Source organism: Trichosurus vulpecula, chromosome 9 (genome assembly GCF_011100635.1).
Source record: "Trichosurus vulpecula isolate mTriVul1 chromosome 9, mTriVul1.pri, whole genome shotgun sequence".
NCBI lineage: Eukaryota > Metazoa > Chordata > Mammalia > Diprotodontia > Phalangeridae > Trichosurus > Trichosurus vulpecula.
Window position 1 is genome coordinate 7,688,556 of NC_050581.1, and position 19,141 is coordinate 7,707,696.

General features: G+C 40.2%; 1 protein-coding gene across 1 annotated transcript in view; it reads left to right on the top strand.

The window, feature by feature from the left end:
* The first annotated feature begins 2,283 nt into the window (after window positions 1-2,283).
* Window positions 2,284-19,141, top strand: part of CORO2A (coronin 2A) — a 51,273-nt gene continuing 34,415 nt past the window's right edge. The window contains exon 1 of the mRNA XM_036738574.1: window positions 2,284-2,484. Coding sequence (XP_036594469.1) covers window positions 2,284-2,484 — 201 coding nt within the window. The remainder of the gene's footprint in view (window positions 2,485-19,141) is intronic.

Consider the following 19,141-nt stretch of genomic DNA (forward strand, 5'->3'; position numbering starts at 1 on the left):
TGGTCATTGTCCAGAACCTTTCATGAAAGCACCTGTGTGTGTGTGGCTTTCCTGCCAGGCAACAAGGAGAGAAGAGAAATGAGCTGTAACTAGCCAGTTACCTATGAGTCCTATAGGTCCAAAACAAACACCCCTAAGATTGTGGGGTTTTTTCTTATTTCCACCAATTAGGCCATCATTTCCCTTTTTCTCAGACTGGAAACCTTTAAATCATTTTTAAACTCTTCTCCATCCTTTATCTCTTTTTCTTTATCATCTTTTTGAAAATGTCTCTTAGATTTGCCCCCTCCTTTCAATGTTGATAGATTGTTTAAGTAACAGTAATCAATTTCTGTCTTCTCCTATTCAAATGTATAGCTGCTCCATAGCTGAGGAAAAATAAGCAAATGCAAGCACAATTATTGTCATTATTAATAATTAAGTTTATTAATAGTAATATTAATAAATATAGTTGTTATTTGGAGCACTTCAAGTTTGTAAAGTTGTTTATAAACATTATCACATATAAGGCTCCCAGCAACCCTGAGAAATGAGAGCTGCAGGTATTATTATCCCAAGTTGACAAATAAGGAAACTGAGGATCAAAGCAATTGAGTGACTTGTCCATGGTCACACAGCTGTTAAGTGTTAGAGGTGGGATTTGAACCTAGGTCTTTACTCTAAGGCCATCAAGCTATCTACTATTGCTACTCTGCTGAACTACTCATCAGGTTGATATAGATTATACATGTGCAGGCATGTAAAATGTATTTCCATATTAGCCACATAGCAAAAGAAAACACAGACCAAAAACAAACAAAAAACAAAACCAACAACAACAAGAAAAATAAAGTTTTAAAAAATATGCTTTGATCTGGTTCTGTTCACTTCACTTTGCATCAGTTCGTGTAAATCTTTTCAGGTTTTTCTGAAAGCATCCTGCTCATTATTTCTTATAGCACCTTGGTATTCCATCATAATCACATACCACAATTTGTTTGGCCATTCCCCAGTTGATAGGTATTTCCTCAATTTCCAAAAACAGCTGCTATAAATATTTTTGCACATATAGGTCCTTTTCCTTTTCCTTTGATCTCTGGTATACAGACCTAGTAGTGGTATTGCTGGGTCAAAGGGTATGCACAGTCCTTTGATCAGAGTTCCAAATTTCTTTCCAGAATGGTTAGATCAGTTCACACCTCCACCAAGAATGTATCAGTGTCTGAATTTTCTCATAACCCCTCCAACATTTATCATTTTTCTTTTCTTTCATGTTAGCCAATCCTATAAGTGTGAGGTGGTACCTCAGCATTATTTTAATTTGCATTTCTCTAATCAATAGTGACTTAGACCATTTTTCTATGACTATAGATAGCTTTCATTTCTTCTGAAAACTGCCTGTTTATATCTTTGACCATTTATAAATTTGGGGATGACTCATATTCTTAAAATTTGACTCCATTCTCTATATATTTGAGAAACGAGGCCTTTATCAGAGAAATTTGCTGTAAAAATGTTGCTTTCCTTCTAATCTTGACTATATTGGATTTTTTGGTACAAAATCTTTTAAATTTGATGTAATCAAAATTATCCATTTTACATCTGGTAATATTCTCTATCCCCTCTTTGGTCATAAATTCTTCCCTAATACGTAGACCTGACGGGTAAAATATTCCATGCTCCCCAAATTTGCTTATGATATCACCCTTTATGCCTAATTCATTTATCCATTTTGACGTTCTCTTGGTATACAGTATGAGATGTTGGTCTATGCCTATTTTCTGCCAACCTGATTTCTAGTTTTCCCAGCAATTTTTGTCAAATGTTGAGTTCTTGTTCCAAAAGCTTGGATCTTTGCATTTATCAAATACTACATTACTATGGCTAGGCCATCTTCCTTCACATATTTTTTATTGTTTCCCTTGGTATTCTTGACCTTTCATTCTTCCAGATGAATTTTGTTATTATTCTTTCTAGCTCTGTAAGATAATTTTTTGGTAGTTTGATTAGTATGGCACTGAATAAATAAGTTAATTTAGGCAAAATTGTCTTTTTATTATATTGGCTCAGCCTACCCATGAACAATTAATATTTCCCCAATCATTTAGAGCTGTCTTTGTTGTGTGAAAAACTGTTTTGCAGTTGAGTTCATCTAGCTCCCGGGTTTGTCTTCACAGGTAGACTGCCAAGTATTTTATATTGTCTGCAGTTACGTTAAATGGAATCTCTCTCTCTATCTGCGCCACTATATTAAAAAAAAAAGAGTCCACATGAGATTTTCATTTGATCTTCCTCTTCTGGCAGATGTCATGGCACCCTCAGTATCGAAGCTCAAAGTTCCGCCATGTCTTTGGCAAACCTGCCAGCAAAGAGAACTGCTATGACTGTGTGCCCATCACCAGGAGCGTCCACGATAACCACTTCTGTGCCGTCAACCCCCATTTCATCGCCGTCGTGACAGAGTGCGCTGGAGGGGGCGCCTTCCTTGTCATTCCAATACAACAGGTAACAAAGCCCATCAGTCACATCAGTGGTTGATGCCATAGCGTTGTGGACATACTGGGCCCTGGCCCTTGTCTGTCACCCTGAATCGATCTTTTTCCTCAAGCTCAGGCTCACTAAAGTCCTCTCCATGTTCTAAGCCACTCTATATGACTTGCTATCCCTCTTCTCAGGCAACTTTACCCTTCCCCCCTCAAGTTACCTTTCATCTATTCAGTATGAATCATGAATGTGCCTATTTATGTACATACTGTCTCTTCCACCAGAATGGAAGGCCCTTGCTGGCAGACTGTTCAAGCCTTTCTTTGTATCCCTAGTGTTTAGCACATAGCTAGCCGCTAATAAATGCTTATTAACTGATTGATCCATACTCCATCTGGTGATAGCACACTGGGGATCACTGTCTCTTTCTCTCCCTGTCTATATAGGGGAAGCTTGATATACACAGTGGGAAATTCTGTGGTTGAGAACAGTGGAGTCAAACTCAAATAGAAACGGTGGCTACTTTTCCATACATACATTTCCATACGTTGAAGACTGCATATTGACTTTGTTTTAAGATAAAATGTTCTCTTTGTTTTATCGCATTTTTATTTATTTTGTTAAATATTTCCCAATTGCATTTTAATCTGGTTTGGGCTGTACCTGGGAGTGTTTCCAACTGATGTGGTCCACAGACTATGTGTTTGATACCTCTGGTTTAGAACATGACAAATGTCATAGAGATTGAATTGAGTCATGAGCTACTCTGTCCAGGGTTCTGTCCAAGGTTCCCTTGCCATCACAAGTTCCAAGAAAGATTATCTATCAGAGTAGGGTTGTCCTCCCTGCTCTCAAGGTTAAATATTAGGTGTATTCCCAGCTTCTTTCAGCCATCATGGAATAGTTCTGCCCTTCAGAAGTTTATCCAAACCCTAATAAAAGTCATGTAGAAGCAGCGGAGAGGAATACAGAGTGATCCAGCTTTGAAGTCAGGAAAGTCAGGGTTTGAGTCCTGCTTCTGACACACACCAGTTGTGTGAACCTAAGCAAGTCACTTAAACCTCTCAGTATCCCCAGGCAACTCTGTAAGACAGAACTTGCAAAGCAAGTGTTGACCTCCCTGTACTACTGAAGTAATGGGTCTGGTCCAATTAATAATAGTTATAATCTCTAAAGTGCTTTTCCCCATAATGATGCTGGGATGTATGTAGATGAGGATTAATATCTCCATTTTATAGAAAAGGAAACGGAGGCTTAGAAAACATGATCACATGGATAGTAAATGTGAGGGACAGAATTTAAACCAAAGTCTTTGGACTGGAAGTCCCATATTCTTTTCACTAAACAACACTTCCAACCTACAAATAAATTTTAATCCATTTGAATTTCCTGCCAGAGCTACTTTTGAAGCAATGAGTCCCAAAAGTGCATGACATCCTGTGTGAAAACAAGACTCCCTTTTATTTGTCCTAAACTTAATCACATTTCCCTGGGCTTCACCTCATCCTAGATTTTCTTGATAAATTAATTAAACATGGGTTATGGGCACAAACAATCGCTGTCTTTGAAAGACTACTGAATGAAAAGCATTTTTATTAAAGTTACAAAATTACACCAATTCTTTAGGGATCTGTGGTTTCATCAGTGTGGGCACAGGCCTTCTATGTTTGAGGAGGTTTGGTTTCGTGAGTTCCTGTATCCAAATCACTTCATCACTGGGCATCCAACCTTCTGATGGTAATCCTCTCCACTATTTACTAGTCTGGTTCTCAGATGACAGACACAGAGTCTGCCACCAGGCAGATCCTTTCCAGCTTGGGAAGACCTACTAGTGTTTGAACTCCAGTGCCATGGCCTTTGAGAACCCCAGGTCACATATTAAAGCTCCATAGATCTTAAAGCATTTAGGTAGTAACAACTGCTCATGTGTTTGTATTGCGTTTTCTAATTGCAAAGCACTTTTATATGAGTTATCTCAGTATATCCTCACAGCAGTCTTATGAGGCAGGTAGTATAAATATTACTCCCCCAGTTTACAGATGGTGAAACTGAGACTCAGATGAATTAAGCACTTTGCCCATGGTCACACAACTAATAAGCAGGGACTGAGACACAGCTGTTCAAAAGTGTAAAGTGTCTCAAGTGGAGCCTTAGGAGGGGCTTTCCTAAAGAAAGAAAACCTCAGGAGAAACAGGAAAATTACAGAATGGCCCAAAATGAAATTCTGACTTCTTCAAGATCAAACCCTTTTCAGTCATTCCACACTGTTGTGTAGCATGGTTTGTAACGAAATGTCTGCTTCTGCCTCACTATTCTGTGTGGTCATACATGAAACATTCCTTTTATATGCCTTGCAACAGCATGGAAATTAATTCTTTAAGTTCTAGAAAACTCCTTTAAAAAAGCACTTTGTAAGATAGAAAAGGCAAGTATCATTATCACTATATGACATACAGAGAAAATTAGACTTGGAGATGCTTAGTGACTTGCCCATAGTCACAGAGTAAGTGTCAAAGCCAAGATCATATTGTTGTGGTTCAGTCGTTCAGTTGCATTGGACTCTCTGTGACCCCATGGACCATAGTATGCCAGGCTCTTCTGTCCTCCACTATCTCTCCAAGTCTGTCCAAGTTCATGTTCATTGTTTCCGTAGCACTATCTATCCATCCCATCCTCTACCGTCCCCTTTTCCTTTTTTCCCAACATCAGGGTCTTTTCTAATGACTCCCATCTTCTCATTATGTGGCCACAGTATTTAAACTTCAGCTTCAGTATTTGACCTTCCAGTCCAAAGCTAGGCTATAACCCAGAACTTTTCATCTCCGATGACTCTTTGGTATCTCCTCAGAATAGGCCAAGAACCAGCCAAAAAATATGTGAACAGGATGAAGGGTATCAAAGGCAATCCCACTTCCAAGTCAGATGTCCAGATGCTGAGACAGTTGGTTGCCCACTTTCCATTTTTACCTGTACATACTCTTGGGTTAATCTGCCTTAGCTGGATCTCATGCCAAGCAAGGCAAGGAAACCATGTCTGCCGGTTGAGATAATATCCAAATAGCTGAGGTTTTTTTGCTTTATTATCAACCCTAAAGTAGAAGGCATGGAGGAAAACTTGTGCAAAGGTACATAGGGGAAGGAAATGGAATTCTTATCTTAGGGAATAGAAAGCAGGTCCATTAGGTTGAAGGATAGAGAAATAAAGGAGAGGAATGTGAAACAAGCCCACTAAGCCAGGCTGGAACCAAATGGTGAAGGACTCTAAATGCCAAGCTGAGGAGGCTCTTTCTTTTCCTGTATACAATAAAGAACCACAGACTGTCCTTGAGTAGGAGAGTGATATAGTCAGATGTTCCATAGAGGTATCAATTTAGCAATTCTGTGGAGGATGGGTTGGAAAAGAGAGAGCCTAAAATCTGAAAGTCCATTTCTGAGGCTGCTGTTCTAATCCATCCAAGCGATGGTGAGAGCCCAAGTAAGAGTAGTGGCCATGTGAGGGGAATGAAAGGGAAAGATCATAGGATATATTGTGGAGGCAGAATTGGCAAGACTTGAATTATGATCAAATACGGAGGTACGGGAGAGAGAAAAGTTAAGGATGATGTCGAGGTTCTAAACCCCGATCCCTGAGATCAGCTCTGTTACCTTGTTGTTGGGTTTTTTTCCAAAGTAAGTCATTCATGTCAGAGCCTTGAGGAACCTGTGTAACCTAGACAAATGGAGAGAGGCAAGAAAGGCATTCTAGGCAGGGGAAACTGAAGGGAGAAAAGGCTTCCTGGTGGCACACCTGGAGAAAATGCAGAGAAGAGTTTGGGTTCATATGGTGGAGTAGGGAAAGATACATTTATAGAAAACCTCAAATACTAGGCTAAGCAGGTTAAATCTTATCCTGGGAACAGTGGAGAATAATTGGGAGTAACATTCAAAGTGGTGTTTTTGAAGATTAATCCCACAACAGTGTATCAGAAGGACAGATAGGGTCAGAGAGTAGAGCTCTCCTGAAGGAGATCAATTAGCTACTGTAATAATCCAAGGGTGACTTTTTAGCTAGTTTGTATGTGATCACAAAACATAAATTATGTCACAACAGAGGCTCTTTCATATTTTGTTGAATTATACCATGATTGAAAAGCATAAACTTCACTATATGACCAATCCTCAGAATGTGGAATCAAATGCTGAGCTCCTAAAATAATGATCAGAGTGGCCTAATGTCCTAGAGTTGGAAAAGGACCTAGACATCTAGTCCAAATGCCAACCAAAGAGTTAATCTCCTCTACGGTAGCACTGTTGGGTAATAATCTAACCTTTGTTTGAGGCCCTCCAGTGACAAGCTCCTCACTACTTGTCAAAGACCATTCCATTTTTAAACAATCATTATTGATAATAAACAATTTCCTTTATTGAGCCATAATAGGCTTCCCTATAACTGTTAGCCTCAATCTTAATTTTGCCCTTTAAATTCACACAGAATAGGTAATTCCTGTTTCACATCACAGGCTTTGAGTTATTGAAGACAAGTATCACATTCCCCCTTCATCTTCTCTTCTCCAGGTGAAACTTCGCCAGTTTCTTCCACCAATACTGAACAGAAAAAAGTGATAAGACTGTCACTGACAACAGAGAGAATACTGAAGTATGATTAAAACCCTCCCTTATTAGAAGGAAACTCTTTGTTCTCCCGTGTTCTATCAATGTTTACCACGTGTCTGAGCAATCTCTTAGTATATTTGTTCAAAGGATAAATCAAGCTATCCAAATCTTAGAAGATAAAAGCTATACCCTAAAACACACAGAAGCAAGAATCAAAAGCAATTTTTTTTTCCTTCAGAAAATACCTACCTGATGTAACCAAGACTAAACTGAAGCTAAGTACAGGAATACCTTGTGCGCTTTGCCACTGGCCCAATCCCCTGATGCCCACTTTGGGGGGCTGAAGCATTTCTTATTCCTAAAAGAAACTTAGGGACTGAGTAAATTCTCAGCCAAAATACAGTAAAACATTGTGATTTCAGACTATACTAAAAGGTGATCATTCAGACTGTGATGAGCTGAAGTCTATATTTTTATTATCTACGAAGAAAGGATTTTCTAAGCAAACAGAATTAAAGAAGCTAGATCCTCCAGCCCTCCACCTGAACTCCCCTGAATGCCTTCTATCCCTACCATTCATCTGCTGTCATTTTTGTACTTCTTTTTGTCTCCACAACTACATTGTAGACCCAGGGAAGGCAAGGACTATATATATAAAAAAAATGTGAAGCCAGGAAAGTTCTCGTTTTATTTTAGCCAATTATTCCACATTCCTAGTGAACGGGGGGAGGGGGGATCCCAAATGGAGAGTACCACTAGCTGAGACAAATGCCAGCCTTTATGCCCTCCTCAACAAGTTCGTTAAGCATGCATACAAGCTTCTAACCTTTTACCTGATCAGAAGCCTCATTCTGCTAGGTCACAGCTCTAATTAAAGCCTGTCACCTCTGACTTACATTCTGCTATCACTCAAAGCTGGGAGGAGTACTTTTAATCCTGTGGAAACAGAATTTCTCCTATTGTTTCCCACAATTCCCCCTCTTTTCTTTTATTCACCTTTTGTTTCCACATCTTTAACACTCTCTTTCTCATATGAATCTTTCCCTTATCCATCTCCCTTTTAATTAGGCATAGCTCTTCCTATTCTCAACACCTAGCATAATGTACTGTAGTTGCCTACAGTAATAAATTTTTGTTATCAATAATGATGACGTAGCTAGGTTCATAGGTTCTTAGAATAGAACTGGAAGGGACTTTAGTGATCATCTGGTGCCAGCCCAGCCCCTTCATTTTACAGATGAGAAAATGTTAGGCTCAGAGAGAGAAAATACCTCGTCCAAAGTCACACAGGTAATATTTGGCAGAGATAAAACTTGAACCCAGGTCCTCTGACTCCATATCCCGTATTCTTTGCTCTTTCCACTAAACCTTGTTGTCCTCACAGTAGCAGTAAATTTATAAGGGATTGACCCTAAAATCTTGCCATTTCTTTTGGCTAGATGACTACATCCTATACTAAAGTCCTATTCTGATGCCTCGTTCTGGCATGGAAGGGACCATGGGTACTCAAAAGTTATGTCAACTAGGTATAGGCTCTGGAAGGTCCTTCCACATTGAGAAAGCTCTGGTATAGGACAGACTGGGCCTCTCATCTGATAACCAACCTAGCTAAATGTGGAAACTCATCATTGGAAGATTAACAGATGAGCGATACATTTTTTTTAAATCACAATAACACCTGAGGACTACCTGCAAAGCCATGACAGGGGTAAGGAAAAGGATGATTGCCATCAAGGAGAAAGGATAAACCCTGATGGAATCATGCAGCCTTCAGAGTACCAGAGATAATGACCATGAGTGCTAGAAACTACTTGAGGCTTTACATGTATGTATGTATATACACACATACACACATATATCTATATACATATAGACATACACACACTATATATATATATACATACATAATATATATATTTGTCATATTTTTCATTAAGAACTAGAATAAAACATTTTATAGCTAATAAATCAGCAAGCATTTATTAAGTAGCTACTGTGTGCCAAGCCCTGTGCTAGGCACTGGGGATGCAAAGACAGAATAAAACAATCCCTACCCTTAGGGAGCTTCCATTCTAACGAAGGAAACAAAAAGGACATATGTAAGTATATAAAGATAAATACCACTGCATCTAGGGCCATCCCCAGTCGTCCTGATCTGTATCAGGTCACTGGACCCAGATGGCTCCGGAGGAGAAAGTGAGGTTGGTGACCTTGCACAGTCCTCCCTCACTTAAATCCAATTCACTTGCATGTCACAGCAACAGCTCCCTGATGTCATGGTCCTCTTCAAGAACGAAGGACAAACAACAAGCAAAAGAGAATAAATGCAAATAAATTTAAAATAATTAAATACAAGATAGTTTGAAAGGGAGTACACTAGTAGTTGAGAGCTTTAAGTCTTTACATAGAAAGTTAAAGATTCCTTGAGGCAGAGGAGTGCATTTGCATTCCAGATTTTGGAGAAGTACAAAGGCATGAAGAAGGGAGAAGGATATTGTCATGTGTAAGTATCAGCGGGCGGGCCAGTTTGGTGAGATTACCGAATGCAGGATAGGGAGTCATTTCCAATGACATTGAAAAGATAGGTTGGGGAAAGGTGGTGAAGGGCTTTAAAAGCTAAACATGGGAATTTATAGTTAATTTTAGAGGCAATAGGAAGCCACTGGAGTTTATTGACTATGTAGCACTTTTTAAATTGGGGTCACAAAAAATTTGGCCACAGTAAAAGGTTTTTGAATGACCAACAACCAAAAATTGATTAAAAATCAAATGTGTAATGACTCCAAGGTGTTTCTGGCAGCACTTGCAATGCCCGACTTCACTGCAGCCTTGGTACTGAACACAAAGCACGTGCACTTTGCACCTCACATGCATGCAGGCCATGCAACACCTACAAATGCTGCCCAAAAAGTGAAAAGGGGCACAAGTGGAAGAAGTTTAAGAAGCCCTGGACTGGGGGAATGACTTGGTCAGATCTGTGCTTAAGGAAAATCTTCTGTTAGCATTGAGCAGCATAGACTGAAGTGAAGAGACAAGAGACAGGGAAGCTAAGGTGGTGGGTTGGATATTAGAAATGTCGTAGAGATAGAAATGGCAAGGTTTGGCAGCTGTTTGGATACGTGGAGTGAGGGGGGGGTGATGGAAAAATAGCATTACCTTTTATAGAATTGGAAGAGAGTAGGTTTGAGGGGAAGCTAATGAGTTGTTTTGGCCATGTGGAGTTTGAAATATCTCTAGGATATCTGCCTTGAAATGTCCAATTGTCAATTGATGATGCAGGATTGAAGCTTAGGGGAGAGCCCCCTCTGGAAGTATGGATCTGGGAGTCACCTGCATAGAGAGCTAATTAGACCCAAGGGCGGGCTTGAAGCGGTTTGAACTGGCTGGTGAGAGCTGATTGCTAAATTTTCAGTGTGAGTATTTACACCTCGGAAATCAGGAAATGCTTGATTTGTGTATTGTCTAGACTTAAGAAAATGATGCAGAAAATGTTAATGCAGATTAAGCTTAAAAGTGTGGCATGCCTACATTTCTTTTTCAGACAGACAGTGGTTACTAGCACACTGCTGATTAAATTCATGGGAGCATGAGGTTGCCAAGAGAAAGAGTGTAGAGAGGGAAGGGTAGGAGCCTAGGACAGAGCTTTGGGACACCACTCAAAGTTAAATGTATGATCGGGACGATCAACAAGCAAAAGAGACATAGGAAGAGAAGTAGGAAAGAAAAGTGTCATGAAAACCCAGAAGGAAGAGAGTATCCAGGTGAAGAGGGTGGTCCGCAGTGTCAAATGCAGCAGCTAGTTTGAGAAAGTCGAGGCCTGAAAAAGAGAATATCACATTTGGCCATTAAGAGATCGTGGGGACTTTGAAAAGAGCAGTTTCAGCTGCATGTTAGACTGTCACAGAATCTTACTATAATGCAGCTTATTAGTCCATGCATTTAAGTATGTCAAATGTTTATTCATAGTGGATTTAGAGGGAGAAAAACCTGGATTCCCATCCCACTTCTGACACTTAGCAGATGTGCGACCCGGGACAGACCCCTTAATTTCTGAGTTTCAGTTTCCTCACCTGTAAAATGAGTTAATAATAGTAACTCCCCCACAGGGTTCTTATGAGAATCAAATGACATAATATACGTAAACTGCTTTACAAACCTTAATATGAAATGGGAATGTTGCTAGCATTGTAATTGTGATTTTTGTCATGTCCCCCAAGACATTGTTCCATCCAATAAAACCTAATATAACCAAATTATGATACCAATCTTAGTCCTGTCATCAAAGCTGGTATTTTAAAGGGTTCCTGCTCTATGAGACTGTTTCCGTGGAGTTCCATTAAATTCTCAACTTGATGGAGGGTTTAACTGATGGGTACCGTCATCTTTGACAGTTATTAACCCATCAAAGTAGAATTGTTGAGCTTGGCCAAACGCTATTATATTTTTAATATATTTATATTTATATGTTCCCTAATCTTTTGTAACTAAGATTATTTTTAAAGTAGCCCTTTGATGGTCCAAGAACTCCTAATGAAGGTAGATAACTAAAAGCCTGTCTGATGAGCTTCAGTTCCTTTTGTTCCTTTGTTTTGTTTAGATTTGTAATTCTGTAGTCGCAGATGGCTCCTTCACTTTGGGCATGGTGCAGCTTGGAGCTTATTGAATCCCAAGTCAGAGGAGTTGGGTTTCCCATTCCCAGTTCCACCACTTAGTAGCTGGATGATCTGTACTGCCCATTCCTTTTCTGGAAAATGAGGGAATGAATTGGGTGACCTTTAAGGTCCATTCGTTCTTGCAGTATCTGGAGCCTATGATCTGCAAAGTAGGGATAATATCATTAGCATTACTCAACCTGGGATTGCTGCCCAGATCAAATAAGATATATGTGAAAAGTGCTTTGTAATCATGAAGCCCTATAGAAATGTTAGCTGTTATTATCATAATATAATTATTATATTAAAAAATCCCTATCCCCTCTGGGGGTTTCCTTAACAAAGGCATGGTTAGTAGAGAAGACAGAGGCAGCTAGTCCAGGCATAGCTCCTGGTCCGTAGGCAGGTTCAGGGATGAGACAGAAACCAAACCTCCCTTCCTTCTCCTCTCCTTTCCCTGGACACTACCACATGATAGAATTCCATTCCCCTATACAACACAAGCTCTCTGAAATGAGGTACAGTTTCATTTTTCCCTTTGTATCCCCTGGTACATAGTAGGCACTTAATAAATGCATGTTGATTTATAGTTGATCCAAAATGTTGGTTATCTCATATTAATGGAGGTTAGGACCCTATGTTATATACATTTCTGTATATATACATTTCTGTGGTGGTGGTTGTTGACTTTTTTTGGTTGACTTAAACATTTTAAAATTTAATGTTTTTTTGTTACATTTTAAGTTCTGAACTGTACAGTCCCTCTCCCCGCCCCACACTAGAGAAGGCCACCATTTGACACAGATTTATAAATATATGTAAAGCCATGTTATACATACCTATGCATATTTCTGTTTATCAGCACCTTCTCTGGGGGTGGATGGCATCTTCCTTCATAAGTCCTTTATAGTTGATTTGCGTATTTCTAGTACTCACAATAATTTGGTTGTTCACAATTATTCTTCGAACAACATTGCTATTACTGTAGACAATGTTCTCTTGGTTTTGCTCACTTCACTTTTCATTATTTTCTGCGGGTCTTTCCGTGTTTTTCTAAAATCAATCCGCTCTTCATTTCTTACAGTGCAGTGGTATTCCATCACAATCACGTACCACAGCTTGTTTACCCATTCCTCCATTAATGGGCATCCCCTCAATCTCCAGCTCTTTGCCTCCACAAAGAGAGCTGCTATAAATATTTTAGAACACATAGATTCTTTTCCTTTTTCCCCGATCACCTTGGGAAACAGACCTAATGATGGTTTTGGTTGGTCAAAGAGTTTACTCAGTTTTATGACTCTTTGGGCATAATTCCAGATTGATCTCCAGAGTCGTTGGATTAGTTCACAGTTCCACCAACAGTGTATGTGTCTCAATTTTTCCACATCCCCACCGACATTTGTCATTTTCACCTTCTATCATTTTAGCCAATCTGATAGATGTGAGATCATATCTCAAAGTTGTTTTAATTTGCATTTCTCTGATCCATAATGATTTAGAGCATTTTTTCATATGACTATATATTGTTTTGATTTCTTCAATGAAAAACTACCTGTTCATATCCTTTGACCACTTATCAATTGGGAAATGACTCATGTTCTTAAAATTTTGACAAAATCCTCTATATATTTGAGATGTGAGATCTTTATCCAAGAAACTGTCTATAAAGTGGCTATGTATTTCTAAACTCTAGTTCTTTGGAAAACATAAGACTCCCCTGATTCTCAGGAATTCCCCCTCTTCCCCATCTCTCAACCACTCATGAATGTAAGGCTTTTAGGAGCAAATAAAGCAAATAGCCAGACTGTCCCTAATCCTGAGTGGTCATGCCATCAATAGCCGGGGACTGGGTTCCAACCCCAGCCTCTCCATCATTCAAGCAGCCTCCTGTAATGCCCCAGTTCCTCAGTGATCAAGGGGCTCCTTCTATTTCAAGCTTCCACTCACTGTCAGATGAGACAATAGTCCCTCTGGGGTTCTTTAAACCATATGGAATACCCATTATGTCAACTAATGCTGTATTGTGCTACAGCTTTGTTGTGTGTCTCAGAAAGGGTGGGAAGGTATGGGGATGATGATGGATCTTCCTTGATGTATCTGAATATTTCTTTCTACCAGGAGTTAAACTAGTTGGAAGCATAAAACATTTCTTATTCTTCCACATAACTTAGGAATCAACCTTGTAATACTGAGATTAGGAGGAAGGTGGGGCAGGGGATGAGATGTGCTGACTCAGCTATTACTCTTTCCTTTGTGTTTAGCCCTAAGAGTACTTGTTTTTGCACTTTGGAACAAAATAACTCTGCATCTTGGGAACTGGAAAAAATGCTCCTCCACAGCCCCATCCTTTCTCTTTTCAAAGAATGTCTCTATCAGGGTTCTTTATACTCAAGTTGTCCCTGAAGTAAAACTCTCCCATTCTAATCTCAGGGCCTTCCCTGTTCTTATTCTCAGAAGTAAAGATAGACCTGCATTTATTGGTCCAGATTCCAGGGTTTTAACTCAAGGACTCACAAATTTAAGGTCTAGATTATTTAAAAAAAAAGACATTGCCGCTTCCCCTCAACACATCCCTGTGGGGGCTGCTGGGATAGAGTGTTCACAGTAGCAGCCTTTATGGCAAATCCTTTCAGCAGCACTCAGTAACATGGCTGATTTATTTATTTAAAATGCCTTCGTCCCCCATGCATTTTCCTCATCAACCACAGAGCGTGAGGGTGAAATGACAGGTTGTAGCATAAATAGCATAAATAGCCTTACCCTAATGATGCTTTTAAGGCACTTAGCCACAAACATGCTTGAGTATCCATCGTGCCACTAACATTTTCCAATATTGACCCTCGCCTCTCAGCAACATCCCCAACCACAAAGTCACGACTGCTGGGCTTAGGGAGTAAATGGTCTTCCTTTCTCTACCTGGATGGTCATGAGGGAATCAGAGTTATTTGGCAGGGCCTCCATCATTTGAATTGTGAATACCCTTTATTTAAATGTGTTTAGATCGCTGTGGCGACCGGCTGAGCAGACTCGGGATGATCACTGGGAAGAGCTGGTGGTAAGAGAGACGGCGTGAGTTAGTTGAGTTTGCTAGACTTCGCAGTAACGATGCTTCTGGATGTGGCAGAGCCGAAGACAAAGAAAGAGGCCCCTTCTCATCGTTCGTTGCCTTCTTTAAAATGTAGTCTCTGTATGAACAGAGGCTCTTCAGGCATCACATTTTCTGTTTAGACGGATGCTCAGGAGACGTATATGTCATTCCTGTTTAAAAAATAACTTACCATGAATTGACAGTATGCGCCATCTTGGGCCGCGCTGAGAAACAGAGTGTCCGGAACAAGGTGACTGACAGTTCTGCTGCGCTCTGCCCTGAGTCATAGGGAATCTGGGACATTATGTTCGGTTCTGGGCACCACATTTTGAGAAGGCTATAGATAAAGCAGAGCACATCCAGAGGCAGACAACCAGGCGGGTAAAGAGAGGTCATAAGAAGATCTCTTGAAGGTGCTAGGTATAAATTTTTAGACTAGAAAAGATAAGGCCACAGCAGATGTGATCGAGGTCTTCAGATATTTGAAAGGTTATCTTATGAGAGAGGAATTAGATTTATTCTGCGCAGTTCCTGAGACGAAGACTGAGACCAAAGAGCAGAAGCTATAGAAAGGCAGACTTAGGTTCAATAGAAGTAAATTTTAAAAAAATAAAAATTTCTCAAAAGTTACAACTACCCCAAACTCTTTAGGAGGTAATGAATTTGCCGTCACAAACGGCCTTCAAGTGGTGGCTGTATGGCTACCTAGTAGGGATATTGGAGAAGGGCTTCCTGCTCGGGGGAGACTGAACCAGGTAATCCTCTAGGTGCCATTTCTGAAAGTTTATGATTCTATAACCGCCAAAGTTCTCCTAAGCAAATCCTACCCCTCCTTAGAGTAGTACTGCACAAATGTCTCCTCACTACTTAGGAGGTATCCCCACACCACTGATTCTGAGATTGAGGTCAACCTTCTGCCTGGCTGGGTCTTGAATAAATAAATCTTACATGAATCTCTTCTTGCAGGAAATAAGCCAGGATAGTTGAGAAGGGTGTGAATCGCTTCAAAAGTATGGGACTAGACAGGCACTGAACCTATGATTCATTTGTATATGGAACTTCCAGATGAGGACACAGCCACTACCAGTCAAAGTCAGCACCTTCTTTGTTGCCTATAAAAAAAAAAAAGACTTGCTTAAGACAGTGAGAAATCAAATAACTTACCCAGGATCATATAACTGGAATGAGTCAGAGCAGACACAAGTCTTCATCACTCCACAGTCAGCTCTTACTACAGGGGAAAGGGAAGGGAACAAGCATTTGTCAGTGCCAGATACTGTGCTAAGATATTTACAGATATTATATCATTTGATCGCCACAACAGTGCCGTGAGGTAGGTCTCTTGGGATCTCTATTTTACAGTTGAGGAAACTGAGTCAGAAAGAGGCTAAGTGATTTGTCCAGAGTAAGTGTCCGAGGCCAGATTTGAACTTTCTTTCTGACACCAGGCCCAGTACTCTCTCCAGTTCCCCTTCTGGCAGCCTTTTCAAAAATAGAGGCCCTGTAGAAAAAAGGTCATTCCTTTCAAAAGGAAGTAGGGTGTGGGAAAACTGGGACACTCATGCACAGTTGGTAGAGCTATGAACTGACCCAACCACTGAAGGTAGCTAAGGACTCTGAAAAGCTTGGAAGTGAAGGAGCGCATTTCCAGGCATGGGACAGGCTAATGCAAAGACGTAAAAACGGGAAGCGAAACGTTCGTTGACTATATAAAGGGGAGAGACATGTATTCAGCCTGGAAGGCGCTGGAAGGGTAAGCTGCAGCCAGATCTGTGAAGGACTTCAGATACCAACCAGAGGACTTGGTACGTGCAGTTCTGCTGCAACGCTTGTTTTGAAAACACAAATTTGTTCCAACACAATTGATGTATTAGGGAACTATTTGAGCAGAATGAGGATTTTGTGTTAGCTTGTGCGTGATTTGCAAAACAGCGAGAAGACACAGAAAACAGCACCACTCCACAATAACTCACAAGATAATACCCCTCCGACACACTCATTTCCACAAACAAACTTCAGGCCTTCTTCAAGGCAAAGCACCGTGTTTGTTATATACTCGGATGCGGTAGGAGCTGTAGGCTGAGAACTGGTCCAACCCTCCCACCTCCGTCCACCTTCCACCATGACTGAGGTCCAGCCCCCTAGATGGGTCTCACCAAGGTCACTCTCTCCCCTACAACTACTCCAGTTGGCCAGCTCATGTCATGTGGAAACTGGAGCACCAGACAACACTACTATTTATTTTAGTATTTATGTACTTCCTGACCATTTAATGCGTATAAAACTGTGCTATCATGTTTATTAGGTTCCTGTCTTTCTTTTTTTGGGTATGTCACTGATGAAATTTTTAAATGTTATTAAATGTTATTCCCTAACCTCATTTTCTCCATTATCCCTGTGGGTTTTATTGTGCAATTTCGCACACCAAGGACAAGCTTCCTTAATGCATGCAAGCACACAGATAACTTTGTTTAATAAACCCTTCATAGGTCTGTGCAGCATATTTCATTAGGCTCTGTACCCAAAGAGTTTTATTTTTAGAGATGAATATTTATTGAATGCTCAACATTATTTTATTCATCAAACTAAAGAAACTAAAACATATTTAAACTTAGTTTTAAAAAATTAATAAATAAACTTTTAAAGTAAGACAGAATTACACATTTTTTGAGGCGTGTATGTGTGTGTGTCTGTGTGTGTCTCTGTGTGTGTGTGTGTGTGTGTGTGTGTGTGTGTGTGTGTGTGTCTGGCCATACCTGATATATCCTGTAAACATACTTGTAGATCTTCTTATGCACGAGGGCCATGAAAAATGCCTTGCAATAGTCTGATGTTTTTCATTTTGTCTTTGAATTCCTGCTGCTTTGCATACAATATATAGGTGCTTGATAAATGGTTGATGGATTGGATTGGATAGTTTAAGTAAGGGATTTTTTTTATAAATATTGAGGTTCTCCAGATCTTCCTATGTGCAGAAGATGTTGTGCTAATTGGATCATGCTATGAAATATTGTAATGCCTCCTCAGTGAGCCCCAGAGTCATTCCAAAGCCCCACCCACAAATGTACCATATGCTCCAGACAAAAAGCAGGCTCAAAGATGTGATGTTTAACAACCAGCTTGGAGCGGGTTGGGGAAAGATATGTTCTGGATACACTTTTAAGTTTAATCTGCATCATAAACATTTTCTCCATTGCTTTCTTAATTCTAGACAACAAAACAATAAATCAAGCCCTGATTTGATTCATTTGTTGCTAGTTCCTCAGGTATAAATATTCACATGAAAATTTAACAATCCACCCCCCTGAGCAGGTTCAGCTAGCTTCAGCACACCTCTGGAGGGGATTTACCTTGAATAATCAAAATCCTGGTTGACACAAAGTATAATGGGGCGATGCGGTGGGTATCATTAGATTGTAGCGTGTTACCCAAAGTGATTTGATGCCAAGAAAATAAATGATCAGGAAAAAGAAGTAGATATAGCAAGAGATAGAAACACCAAATACACCCTGGTACCTATAGAATGTCAAGTCTTTGTTATGTTAGTTAGGTCTTCTACATGAGATATATGAGAGGAAGTCCTACTTTAAAGAGACTCTAATTTAGTCTAACACCTTCATTCTGTGGAGGAGATAACGGAATCCAATATAGGTTTCCCCTGGGTAATACAACCTCTAGAATGCAAACCCAGGCTTCTGTCTTCAAATCTAGCACACTTCCCATCACGTCATACTAGAAACATGATCTAGAATTGCACAGGAAGAGCAAGCACGGATGAGTTGCACTCTGTACTAGTGATGCGGCTGAATGGTGCTGTAGTGCACCTCTGTGCGCTGGGCACGGAATCAAGAAGACCGGAGTTCAAATAAGGCCTCAGGCACTTACTAACCATGTGACTCTGGGCTAGGTATTTAATTTTTGTTTGCCATGGAGGATTGAGCACCGGATCTGAAGTTGGAAAGACCTTAGTTCAAATTCAGCCTCAGAAGCTCAGTGACTCTGGGCAAGTCACTTAACCTGTTTGCCTCAGTTTCCTCAACTGTAAAACAGGGATAATGATAGCCCCTGCCTTACAGGGTTGCTGGGAAAAGTCCCTACCTATGTCTGATAGCCCAGTTCAACACCCACCTCCCCTATAAAACATCCTGAATTTCCCTGTCAGTTATGACCAGGGGTGTTCTGGTTAAATGTTTAACATCTGGCTCTCTGGGTTGGGTGGAGGGGGGGATTGTGGGAGAAAGGAGAATAAAAATGCACCCTTATATTTAACTTGCATTATTAATAGTTTCTCCAATCGCTTGACAATCAACAAAACAAAATATCAAGCCCTAATTTGTACTGTTTG